This window comes from Eschrichtius robustus, chromosome 11 (genome assembly GCF_028021215.1).
Source record: "Eschrichtius robustus isolate mEscRob2 chromosome 11, mEscRob2.pri, whole genome shotgun sequence".
NCBI classification, from domain to species: domain Eukaryota; kingdom Metazoa; phylum Chordata; class Mammalia; order Artiodactyla; family Eschrichtiidae; genus Eschrichtius; species Eschrichtius robustus.
The window spans coordinates 47,866,728-47,880,127 of record NC_090834.1 but is presented as its reverse complement, the minus strand read 5'-3'; the positions used below and the strand labels follow the sequence as shown (position 1 = coordinate 47,880,127).

Below are 13,400 nucleotides of genomic sequence, written 5' to 3'. Positions count from 1 at the left end.
ATGCCTACCGCAAAGGATTGTTATGAAAATTCAATGTAATAATGATTAACAAGTGCTTAAAACATGGCCTTGTCTCTGATAAGTCCTAACTAAATTATTAAGCTATTATGATGATCACCACCACCATCATCATCATCCATATCATTAAGACTAAATATGCTGCTGATACATTTAGGTGACTTTCTGGCAAAAAACAGGCAATTGTTAACTTCCTTCTTCCTAACATCCTATAAGGCAAGAGTGTTTACCCATCAATGCACACACAGATAAAACAAAAGCAATGTGACAACAAAGCTCAATGGTGTGAAAATGAAGACCTTGAAAGAGAAATTAGGGAGATGGAGAAGTGAGAATTACAAACGTCACAGGCACACTATACATTATTGGCTCTCAATCATTTGGGTCCAGATTATTTTAAGAATCTGGAGAAAGCTCTGGACTCAGATGTCCATAAACGATACGTTTTTCTACAAGAGTTCTTCAGAAACGTGGCGCCTGACACATGGCAAAGCAGTTGGGTCTGAGGCTCAATCTTCCAGACAGGAGTCCCAGTCTCCCGAGGCGCCAATGCTGACCCCACCTCCTCCGGGTGCTCCTTTGGCTTGTTACTGAACAGGTCTCAACTTCTTGTCTCACACAGATACAGGATGGCTCTTTCACTTTAGTGAATCTGAGAAGGAATACGATATGCTCCCATTCCCAATTTCGACTAACCAGAGCACCTCATAGACTAGTCATTCCTCAGAATACACTTTGAGAAGCACTGTGTAAGATTCTTTTTAGATATGGGTAGAACTGTGAGAGAGACTACATTGTCTGCTAAATCCAGCTATAGTTTTGAGGGAATAAATCTACCAAATTCCTGACTATATAAATTCAAAGAATGATATAATTTTCCGTAAGAAATACACCATGGGGTATATAAACTAAAGATGGGAAATGCCACTTCTGGCTGAAGGTAGCAGAGGTATATTGATAAATATGGAATATTTTTTGCTGGACCTAAAAACAGAGAAAGGATTTTGAGATTTTTACAGGTGGCAAATTTGACAGTTTCTATAGGTAAGTTCAGGGGTATATGAGGCAAAGGGAGTGTCATGAACGGAGGTAGATGAAAGTTTTCAGTAATTTTCTGTCATATTATTTGAAAGCAGGTCAAGGTAGTCAATACAGTTATGGGCAAATTTAGGTGGCTTTGATTACCAGGCTAAATTTATTCATTAGACAATAGGTAGTATCCCAATCATAGCTGGGTATAAGAAGATGTAACAGGCAGTATTTCATAGAATGGCTAAGAATGGGGACAGGGAGGGGTAGAAACCAAAGAGAGAGAAGGCAGGGAGCTGACCCATCATACAGGATAGAGATGACAAAGCCCTAAGCCAAAGTGTAGAAAATGGAAAGAGAGTAAAGGAAAGGGCAGATGCTGTGAAAGCAAAACCCATAAATAGGGCTTGGAGAACATCCGAGTATGTATGAATAGGAAAGGGAGGTGGTCAGAGGAAAGATAACATAAAAGTCTAAGTTAGGATGACCAATAAAATGATGAACAGCCCAGGGAGGAGGATATCAATTGATACACATATCTTTATTAGTGATAAAGAGATGTGCTTTATTACCTTGGAATCCTCCGGCTGTGGCCACCACCTCTCCTAATCATCTCTTTCAGGGTAAGAGTCTCATATTCCATGTATGCGGTCGCAGTCCAAGACTTCTGAATGGCATTGATAGCGTTCACAAAGTTGTGGTTATATTTGTAGAGCCTATTAGAATACCTGCCAGCAAAAGTAAGACAGCTTCAGATACACTCTTTACTGATGTAAATAGATCCCATTAAAATAGGCACTCTTATACTGTGGGCCTGAGTGGAAAGTGGTATAATCTTTCAGGAAGGCAACTGGATATGTCAATCTCTATATCTCTACACCTGTATCTGTATCAATAGCCTACAATTGGAATGCATCCTATGAAAATAAAAGTTCAAGTGAACTAAGATGTATGTATAAGGATGTTCAGTGAAACATTTTTATACTAGTGATAGATTATAAACATATATATTCTAAGATAAGGGATGGATTAAATAAATAATGGTACTTCATTTGCTATATAGTTTATTCAGTAAAAATGTCTGGAAGATTATTTAGTGATATGGAAGACTTCACGCTATATTAAACAAAAAAGCAGAATATCAAAGAAGCTTATACAGAATTAATCAATTTTTGTGAAAGTGTACATTTATATTTATACCATAAGTACATACAACCGTGGTTATCTCTGAGTGGTAACATAGGATCATCATCTTTCCCCCACCCACTACAATTTCTACAATGTACCTTTTAAACTTTGTAGTAATAAAAAAAAAGGTGGGGGGGAGGACAGCAAAACTGTATACAATATATATATAAGCATGGCAAGCATTATAACCACATGATGGAAAAAAAAAATGGTTCCATAGGGACATTTGGTTTATATCCTTGTTACTCAAATTTGGTTCTTGAGCCGGTACCAGCAGAAGCACCTGGAAGCTTGCTAGAAATGCAGACTCTAAGTATACAACCCAGGCCACCTGAATCAGAATCTACATTTTTAACAAGATCCCCGGATGATTCACAGCAACATTAAAATCTGAAAGGCACTGGTTTACCTGATGCCAAATGCTTGGATACCGATGTAAACAAGTCTAACACACAAAGAGCATGTTTACAAAGCAAAAAAACTGAGGGAGTTGATTATTCATTTAACTTAAACATGTATCTCACGCATGTGCCAGGTGCTAGGAATTACAGAATTCACCATGTTATTTCTACTAAAAAAGATTCTGGCCGCAGAGTAGCTAAGCCCGTGAGCCACAACTACTGAGCCTGCGCGCTAGAGCCCATGAGCCACAACTACTGAGCCTGCGCGCCTAGAGCCCGTGCTCCGCAACAAGAGAAGCCACCGCAATGAGAAGCCCACACACCGCAACGAAGAGTAGCCCCCGCTCGCCGCAACTAGAGAAAGCCCGCGCGCAGCAACAAAGACCCAACGCAGCCATAAGTAAATAAATAAATAAATAAATAAATAACATTCTGTAACTTAAGTGTGACTCACTATCCAAGACTTTCATTAATATTCAATTATGCAAAGCAAGATATACCTAACCTGAGTAACATGTTAGGCATATTTTGAACTTTTCTTTCTCTTTTAATTTAGATGTTCACAGAGAGAGTATTTTGATATAGTCAAAAAACCTGGGAGCACTGAAAATAATAAGAAAAATGTGCAACCACATTGATAATGTTTTAATGTTTTTATCAAAATTCTTTCCCATTTGTTGCAAAATGTGAAACCAGAGAGGTACCTTTATTAAATAGATTATAAAACTGCCTGTATTCTATTTCTGACAACACTAACACACAACAAAAGCCAGTTACAGTTGTTGTTTCTTAAGACACAGGAATATATTTTAAATTGTAAATGTCTATCTTGAAATCAGATCATTAAGAGCTGAAAGAGGCCTTGATGGTAATTTAGTCCTAAATGCTTACTTTACAAGTGAGGCAACATAGATTCTCAGCACTCCGGTTAGTAGCTTCTTCACTAAATGAGGCAATGTTTGAAATGTCAGAAAAGTACATAGTACACAGTGTATCCTAAGTGGTAGGGTGAAAAGTGAACAGCTTCATAGGAAATGTGTTGCTCAAGGATCAATCCAAACAAAGCAATTTAAAATCTAAGTTCAAAATGGAGGGGATGAATTAGTCTAAATCTTGGGGAGTACTTCCCCAGACAAGTGCAATTTGTCCTCTTTGAACTCATGTCCCCCCCACCTTCTCTGCTGCAGAGTCATTCACTGCCAGTGTGGTCTGGCTTTGGATGATTTGTTCGTGTACACTTTCAGTGGATTTCACAACCAAACAAAACAGAAAATTTGCTACTGCTAATATTTACCTTTTCCTTCCAAACTAATAAAAGTCTGAAATCTCTTGGGTGGTTCATAGTTACTTAAACTGGACCTAACTCAACAAAAACTTTAACTGAAAGTTATACACTGAATTGTGTCCTCCTCAAATTCATGAGTTCAAGTTCCAATCTCCAGTACATCAGAATGTGACTGTATTCAGAGATAGGGCCTTTAAAGAGGACATGAAGGTTAAATGAGGTCATATGGGTGGGCCCTAATCCAATATGACTGGTGTACTTTTAAGAAATGGAGATTAGGACACAGACAGGATGACCATGTAGGACAACAGTGAGCAGCCATCTGCAAGCCAGGGACAGTGGCCTCAGAAGAAACTAAACCTGCTGACACCTTATCTTGGACTTATAGCCTCCAGAATTGTGAGAAAATAAGTTTCTGTTGCTTAAACCATTCAGTCTGTGGTACTCTGTTATGGCAGCCCCAGGAAACTAATATACTACATAAATACTAAGAACTTTAATTTCAGTTGTTTATGTCCTTGTTTAAAACTTATGTTCAATTAGCATCACCTATATTTGTTGCAACATAAACGTATGTATCTGCAAGTATTATGCAACATATTATTACATGGCAATAATAAAATGACTTTTCTGTAAAAGTCACTGCAATTCTGTGGCCCTTTATATAAATATTCTTTAAAGCTATCATTGGTCCATTACTTTTGAAGTACTTTGAAAAACTACTTGCTTCTCTGTTATATCACTCAACGTATTTTTCCAGGAAAGTTGTACATAACATGGCTTATGTTTCTAAGTCAAATAAATTTTATATAATCAAATTTTCCAAGAATTAATATAGACACATACATATTATAAAAAACTAAATGTATCTTTCATTTACGACAACTCACTTTTCCTGGAGATTCTCAAGGTGTGCTGTGTTCACGTTCACATTCTCAAAGGTATTTCCCTCCTTCTTTCCCGTGAAACAAGCCCAGTTCCTGCCCAGCACATCATGCACCCAGCCAGTCATGGTTTCATGGCAGTAACTAGTTACCTTGCCGCCCTCTTCTTTATACTGCAATCAAATAAGAAAAGGAAAAGCCAAGTGAATCTGTGTTCCTCCCTCAGGTCTGTTTCCTTGTCTCCCATTCACAGTAAAGATGCCCCTTTTTTGTTTCATCTTAGGCACCAGCCACTGCCAACCAAAACAAAAACTGAGAGGTTTCAGTTTGCGAACTATTCTAGAAAAGGAAGAGAAATAAACTTTTCTACGATTAGCATCACTGATTACCAAGCAAAATTTACACAACAAACACTTCTGGGGAACGAAAGGCAGGGAAAGAAACTAACATTTTAGAGCATCTACCCCATTCCAGGCATTTTACAAAAGTTACCTCATTAAGCCTATGAGGAGACAGGCACCAATATTCCCATTTTACCAGTGAGTAAGTGGAGGTTCAGCTCAGAGAGGATAAGTAGCCCCTACCTAAGGTAACAGAGCTGTGAAGTGGCAGAAACAAAATTCTGCTCAGTTTGTCAGACTATACTTTTCCACTCAGAGAATATATATTCCAGCAAAATACAAGAACCTATGGTGAAAAGTTTTTCTTCTGTTAACCTCCCAATTTATTAGCATATTCTAATCATGAGGAAGTTAAAGTAACCTGATTATTAAATATTCTCTCCACTTTATTTCACTAATATGGCCCGTTGTCTTATGTCGATGTTAACACTGAAAAATAACTGCAGTTGACCCTTGAACAACGCAGGGGCACCGACTCTGCACAGTCGAAAATCCACATACTACTTTATAGTCAGCCATTCCTATCCTGGGCCCTGCTTCCAAGGAATCAACCAGCCTCGGCTCATGTAGTACTGAAGTACGTATTTATGGGAAAAAAATCTGCATATAACTGGACCTGCGTAGTTCAAACCCATGTTGTGCAAGGGTCAACCGTATATAGTGATAGATCTAGGATCTGAACTCAGATGCTTTGGCTCCAGAGCCTAAAAACCCTCATGTTATAACATGTCCTCATGGAGGAAGGATATATAATCCAGAATGAGAGCGGAGAGCATGGGAGGAAGAAAGGAAAACAATGCACGCTAAATTTCTTTATGAAGGGACTTGGATACAGACAATTTCAGGCACTGACTTAATTTAACGGAACAGAAGCACAAAAGCAGTCAAAGGCAACACAAACGAATCAGCAGGGCAAGCAGCTGTGTTTCAGTGCTTTTCTTTACAAAAGTACACAGTTGGTTTTGGCCCTCAGGATGTAGTTTGTGGACTCAATCTAATATAATGGATGCTACTTTACCTATGCTGAGGGGGTGGCAAACTTCTTTTTAAGGGCCAAACAGTAAATGCAGGTTATCAGTCCTCTGTCATCACCACTCAACTCTACCACTGCAGTGTGAAAGGTACACAGGAAATGCGTAAGTGAATGAACTACATTGTGTTCCAATAAAACTTCATTTACAAAAACAGACTTATAGTTTGCAAGCCCCAAGTTTAAAAGAATGTGTAGACTAAACTACACTTAAAGGTAAAACTACCTTACTGCATCAGACTCTGAATTCAAATCATATTGAGGCATAGAGTTAAAAATGTATGGCCTTAGAATTCAAAAGAGCTAGGTCTGAATCCTGGGATTCACTGCCACTAAGCTACACAAGATAAGTTACTTTGGGCTATTCATATGTACATTTTGCTTCTTCCTTGGTGGTTCATAACACTGTGAAGCCAGTCTCCCTACCTCTGGCTAAGAATATCTCCACTAGCATGAGTTTGGCCCACCACTCCTTATTTCCCTGTTAAAGCCCCAACTCAGGATACAGGAACACTGAAATAAAGGCCTAGGACATGACCAGGCTGCAACACCGGAGGGTATGTTGCGTGAAAAGGTTAATAAAGTTTATATTTATTATGCTGAACTATCTGTAACTACTATTTTTATAGATCAAAAACTGTTTGATATTGGCAACCTCGTATGATGCACTTGTAGAAATTGTCAAATACACATAAATGAAAAAAAAAGGCTAAACACAGGAAGATGTTCATTACAGTAGAAGAGGCTAGGGAAGGCTGCTTGCTTTTATAAATACGGTGTTACTGGAACACAGCCAGACCCACTTGTTTATAGTATTGAATATCTTATCTCTGGCTGCTTTGGTGCTACAGCAGCAGGACTGAGGAGCTCCCACAGAGACCATAAGGCTCACAAAGCCTAAAACATTTACTATCTGACCCTGTTAAGAAAAAGTTTGCTGACCTCTCTGCATAGAACAATAAAAAAAAAAAAGAAAGCCTGGGAATTCCCTGGTGGTCCAGTGGTTAGGTCTCCACGCTCTCACAGCCAAGGGCCTAGGTTCGATCCCTGTTTGGGGAACTAAAATCCCACAAGCTGTGCGGTGCAGCCAAAAAAAAAAAAGAAAGAAAGAAGAACAACCTATGATGTATTAAGAGGGAAAAAACTACAAAATAGTACTTAAGTGGAGTGCAAATAAGTAAAATTTTTATGAAATATGATTTTTAAAAAATGAAAGGTGAAAATGGTCTTTGGGTCGGATTTTCTTGGTTATTTACAAAATGAAGATAGTTATATACATTTCGTGAAATTCATCACTTTAAAAAATATTCCTATTTCCTAAGGATAAGAAACATAGCCTACAAAGCCCTAGAAGAGGACACCTACGAAGGATGGTCCAGATGTTGCTAGAGACTAACTCTGACCTGTCTAGGATTATGATTACACTTCCTGAAAAAAACCATGATTTATATAACCTATTTTGTACTTTGCTAAGTTCTTTCACTTATTTATCAAATGCTTATTGGCCACATAATATTTCCCAGGCTTCATGCTAGGTGCTAGGTGCTAGGCACACATGCACATATGTATTGATGCAGCCCCAGACCTTAAGACGCTGGGAATTCAACGAAATAAATAAACATGTAAATAATGTTGTTATTTATTTGAACCCAAATCATGTGGTCCAGCAAGTTAACCATGCTTGAAAAAGCCTGGGAAATTTCCCCACCTAAGCAGAAAATTTAGATCACAGATGAAATGACTTTCCCAATGTACCAAAAGAGTCAGGGGCATTCAAGTTAGAAGAAATGGGCCCCATGTTTCTCATCAGTGTGGTTTTTGTTCACCTAGTTGGCACAACTTATAAGCATGATGGCTACCACCAAATGAACTTCCCCTGTGAGGGAAAGGCTGATTTGTTATTTTGATTGGAGGGGGAAAAATATCACTGAAGCATGACCGATTGTGCTAAAGATCCTTACCATTCATATTTGTTCAACAACGCTATACCCTTCACCATCAATATTACAGAACTACAGGACCTTACCATTTACCTATCACATCATACTTTATAAACATTTTACAGATTACTCAGAAATCTTAGAGGTTCAAGAGAACATAAAGATAATACAGTCTCGGGGGACAAAAAAAGAGACCTAAAAGAGATGGTTGAACTAGAATTTGTAACAAAGCATTCTTCCCAAATACCATGCAACATTTCTTCATACACTTTGTCTTCTCACAAAGTGCTAGAGAAATAAACATACAGGTCAATTGCCAAAAACATGGAGAGGAGATACCTAGAAACCATGCAGGAAAGGCTTCAGCAATTTGCAAAGGGTTTTCATCTATATCATGTGAGCCTCACAATGATCTTTCGGGATAATAGGCATTATGTTTTTCATGGGAAAAAAAAAAGTGACTTTGCAAAGTTAGAGAACAGAGAATTAAAATATGAGTTTAAAGGTTACAAGAATCATTGCTTTATTCATTATTTCCTTTAAAAAAAAAAGGCTGGAAAGTAATTGGCTCTCATGAGTCAGATCCAAATTGTTGCCCAAGACCCTTTTTAGGGGTCACCTAAATTCTCCAGTAGCCCTAATGGTGATTTCCCACTATTCAGGTGTCTATGTTGTCCTGGCTAGTCCAGTCTTTTTACCCTTTCTGTCAAGGGTTTTTGATACAGGGCAGAGGTAAAGGACGTGGTCTGCAGGCTCGACTACCTGGACTGGATCCAGCTCTGCCACTTACTGGCTGTGTGATCCTGAACAAGTTACTTACCCTCTCTGTACTTTCAATGTCCTCATCTATAAAATCAGGATGATGATAACAGACTCAACCTCATAGGTTGTATTTTATATATACTAACCCATTTAATTTTCATAGCCTGTGAGGGTTGTTCTTTCCACATAACCACTGTGAGAAGAGGATTTTTTGTTTATTCATTAACTAGGACACTGGCACTAGAAAGCAATTAGTTATTGAATGAGTGAATAAATAAATGAATAATAGAAAGAACAACAAATGCCAAGTCCTATTTAAACAATAACACAAGAAACTTAGAAAAATGTATAATTAAAAGAAGTGTGACACTTTTATAATTAAAAGAAATTTATAATTAAAAGAAGTGGGTCAGGGGCTTCCCTGGTGGCACAGTGGTTGAGAGTCTCCCTGCTAATGCAGGGGACACGGGTTCGAGCCCTGGTCTGGGAAGATCCCACATGCCTCGGAGCAACTAGGCCCGTGAGCCACAATTGCTGAGCCTGCGCTTCTGGAGCCTGTGCTCCGCAACAAGAGAGGCCGCGATAGTGAGAGGCCCGCGCACCGCGATGAAGAGTGGCCCCCGCTTGCCACAACTAGAGAAAGCCCTTGCACAGAAACGAAGACCCAACACAGCCAGCAATCAATCAATCAATCAATCAATCAATCAATCAGTAAATAGAAGTGGGTCAAAGAGACCCAAGTTCTGACTTCTCGTATTACTTCAGAAATGTCAGTTTTCCTCCCCAAACCTCAGCTTCCCTACTTGTAAATTTAAATTGACCTGAAAGTTCCAAAATATCCCTTCAAGTTTCCTAATTACACAGTCCTTACATCTGTGGATTTCTTATTTATTATTCACAAAGCCAGGTAAATAATTTAGACATACTCCTTACTTATATAGAATATTTATACATTCTAAGTAACCCTAAATAATCCTAAAACACTACAACTGTTTTTACTTAAGCAAATTACTAAGAGATGCTATCCATTTATGTACCACTTCTTATACATTAAATAGATGGAATTATTTTCCATTTAAAATTTTTATTTTATTTTATTCTGTAGTTTTCCCAGTCTAAAACAATTCAGTCTTCTTTTAGAACCTGAAATTACCTTATGAAAGGTAGGACAGGACTGTGATACCACTATGCAGGACAGCTACAACTTAGTAGAAAAGAGATATTTAACCCCCCCAGAAGCCAAGTACTCAGTACCTTAATTTGAGAGGACCACACACTGTGCCCCCGTTATTTTCTTGATTTGAATGTTCTCAATGTTTGTCATTTTTCCTGCTATTGTAAAATGCATCTTTTGTGATTTCTGACATTATTACCAATTAAGAAGTTGAAGTTTTGGCCACACTATCCAGCTTGAAATGTAGCTTAATTTTTTTTCTAAGGGTTTTCATTTATTTCATTTATATAAACATCAGTCTCTGAATACTGCCTTGCACAGATGGCATAATTTAAGTTTCTATTCATTTATGCCAACTTCTATTGCAACAAATAGATAATTGCATAAAATCTGAAGAAATTCCAAACCCTAGCACTTGAGTTTAGAAAACTACTAGGATTCAGTAAATCTCCATTTGCTTGTTCAAGATTACCACTGGGTTGCCAAACATTCTTGAAACCACCTTTCTTCAATTTCCCATTCACTTTATCAATTCTCCAATTCCATCCAATTACCTACTAATGTTAACCAATTGAAAAAGAAAAGGTTGGGATATTTTAGAACTTAAGTTATTTATCCTGGATCTCTTTCTCAACTGCTTTTTGACACTAAGGGGGGAAAAACCCACTTATACCTTTTGTTCCACTGGTTTCCTGATTATACTTAGCAAATATTTGAATACTTCCTTTATGTAATGCACTAGCTATGAGAAAAATGCACTTTAGTAAAAAAGGACTTTGCCCTTTAAATCCCTGTTCTGCCACTTATCATTTACGTAACCTTGAGCAAGTCACAACTAAGGAGCCTCAGTTTCTTCAGCTGATAATGGGAATGATATCTACTTCACTGGATTCCTATCGAGGATAAGGATGACACTGAAGTTTGAAGAGTTTAAAAAGTTATAAAACACTAAACAAGTAACAATATAAACACTACCAACTGTTACCACATGGGATACAAAGCCATTTAAGACTTTACTCATGCTGTCAAAGAACTTATACTCTAGCCCAAACTGTCAACTGAGCAGTTGATATGGGTTTTATCCTGTCAACCAGTGATTTTCCAAAATGAGAAGACAATCCATTAAAATATTAGAAAGAAAAATCTTATAATTTCTATTTCTATTTGTAACATAGAAATAAAATTGAAAACCAACCTCCACTATTATTTAATATACAAAGCAACACTGATAACCCCACTCAGTTCCAATGTCAGATGTTCACCTGTTATATGCAGTATGCTGCCTAAAGATGGTTATTAGGACACAGCACATTCCCTTTTACATGTGCCTGCTTAAACTCACTTATGTACATCTGATGTAATTAAGCTAACTCGCACAAAATGAACAAGTGGCTTAAAATAATACTTGCAAAGAGACCAGGATTTGCAAATACTAATGATGTAAATATAAGAAAACATAAGAAAATAACAAAGCTTACATTTGCCCTATTCCTGGTACGAGTTTTTGAAAACATGTTTTGAAATGGTTCCATCGTTGTGGTATTCACTTTTTAATCTGTTTTATCAATAAAGCAAATGTCTCCGTTTTAAAATTTGCCCATTGAATTGTCATCATTTAACACCAAACATCATTTAACATCATTTAAATACCAAACAGTAATTCTTCTAAACTCTACCAGTGACACTTTCATACTTTTAACAAAATGTGTCAAAATTAAAATTCTTTACTTGAAACATTTTAACTAGAAAATTGTTTCCAAATGTTGAAAATTGGCAGTAATAAAAATGATGGGATAACAGAAATCCTTACATTGCTTTTGGCAACAAAATCATGATAATGAAACATAGTTTTACATTGTTTCCAAAGAATATCATGAGATATATTTTGGCAGGACATGTTTTTGTGACAATAAGTAAATCAAATATTTAATCATTTAATATTATTTCATGTTCGATAGCAAACATGTTAGTATAGTAGTGCATGTATATAATTTTTTAAATGTATGTATACATACTGTGGAATACCTATTAAAAATTTGGACATCTAGGTCTAATCCATCAATATCATTCACCATTTCAGAAAAGAACACCTTGCATGAAGTTAAATGGTTTGATGATACACCGTACATAGAGATTACATTCCAGTAATACTGAAGAACAAAGAGTGTTTTTTCAATTTTTTGCCGTTTGTTTACTGTATATGTTTACATAAGTGCAAATTAACTGCTTCCATCTGCTGTCAGGTCTGGAGTGTGAATGAAGCCATTGGATGGCAACAAAGGAGAACAAGGCATATTTTCCTAAATTGGTATTTTTCCAACCCAACCAAGAGTGTCACATCTTACCTCAGAAACAAACTTCCCTGTCAGTTTCAAGGATTAGCTTTCCTTTTCTGCCCACTAACCAGACTTAACCATTTATTTAAAAAGTTGAATTTTAATGAATTGTGAAACTGCCAGGAAATTGTTGCAGTGGTTGCAACCAAATAACCTCCAGCGTTTTACTGAAGGAACTGGCAATCAGATTTACATATGAAAATGGAGGATCATAAATTTATTTCCAGGGCTGAAAAGATGTTCCATTTAAACCAAAACATATGTTCCAGAACCAGTTAAGAAAACAGCAAGTTGACACCCAGCAAGGTAGACAAAGTCCCTTGGCTCATTTCTCACTTACTTGCTCATAATCTCTTAAACTGTAAGGTTGGAAGAAATCTTAGAGTTCATCGACTCTCAACTTTAGCTGGTGCTTCTTAAGGGGGGGGGGGAGGGGTACAACCCACAGCACCCTAGGCTAGTTTGAGTCCTTGGTTACCAAGGCTTTGGGGAACCACTGCAGTCACAGATAAAGCTCACTGTTTCCCCTGACAGCTAATTTACTTTTTAGTAATTCTGAAAGTTAGAACTTTACTATTTTTAACTCTGAGGTTTATCTTAGCCTCTACAGTCTCACACAAAAATTAAAATATAATATATAAGCAGAATAAAATGTTAAAGTCTCATCTGTTTTCTACAAAGTCATTCAACAACTATGGCCTGAGGGTCCACCACAGCCTCTAAGCACACAAAGGTAAAAATACTTTCAGAAACACAACAATAAAACAACAGAACAACACAATGGTATATTATTCAATTTTCTTTCTCTTACAAATATTTATTGAAGGCCTATTATTTATCACATATTGAACTATACATAAGGAATAAAATGGTCATTAATACAGCGTTGATCACTGCCCTCAAGGAGTTTAAAGGCCAGAGGAAAGGACAAACAGGCTATTAACAACAGAGA

General features: G+C 37.2%; 1 protein-coding gene across 1 annotated transcript in view; it reads right to left on the bottom strand.

The window, feature by feature from the left end:
* Positions 1-13,400, bottom strand: part of CTSC (cathepsin C) — a 40,610-nt gene that overhangs the window by 15,392 nt on the left and 11,818 nt on the right. Inside the window, exons 3-4 of the mRNA XM_068555780.1 lie at positions 4,812-4,978; positions 1,620-1,775 (exon numbers count right to left, since the gene is read on the bottom strand). Coding sequence (XP_068411881.1) covers positions 1,620-1,775; positions 4,812-4,978 — 323 coding nt within the window. The remainder of the gene's footprint in view (positions 1-1,619; positions 1,776-4,811; positions 4,979-13,400) is intronic.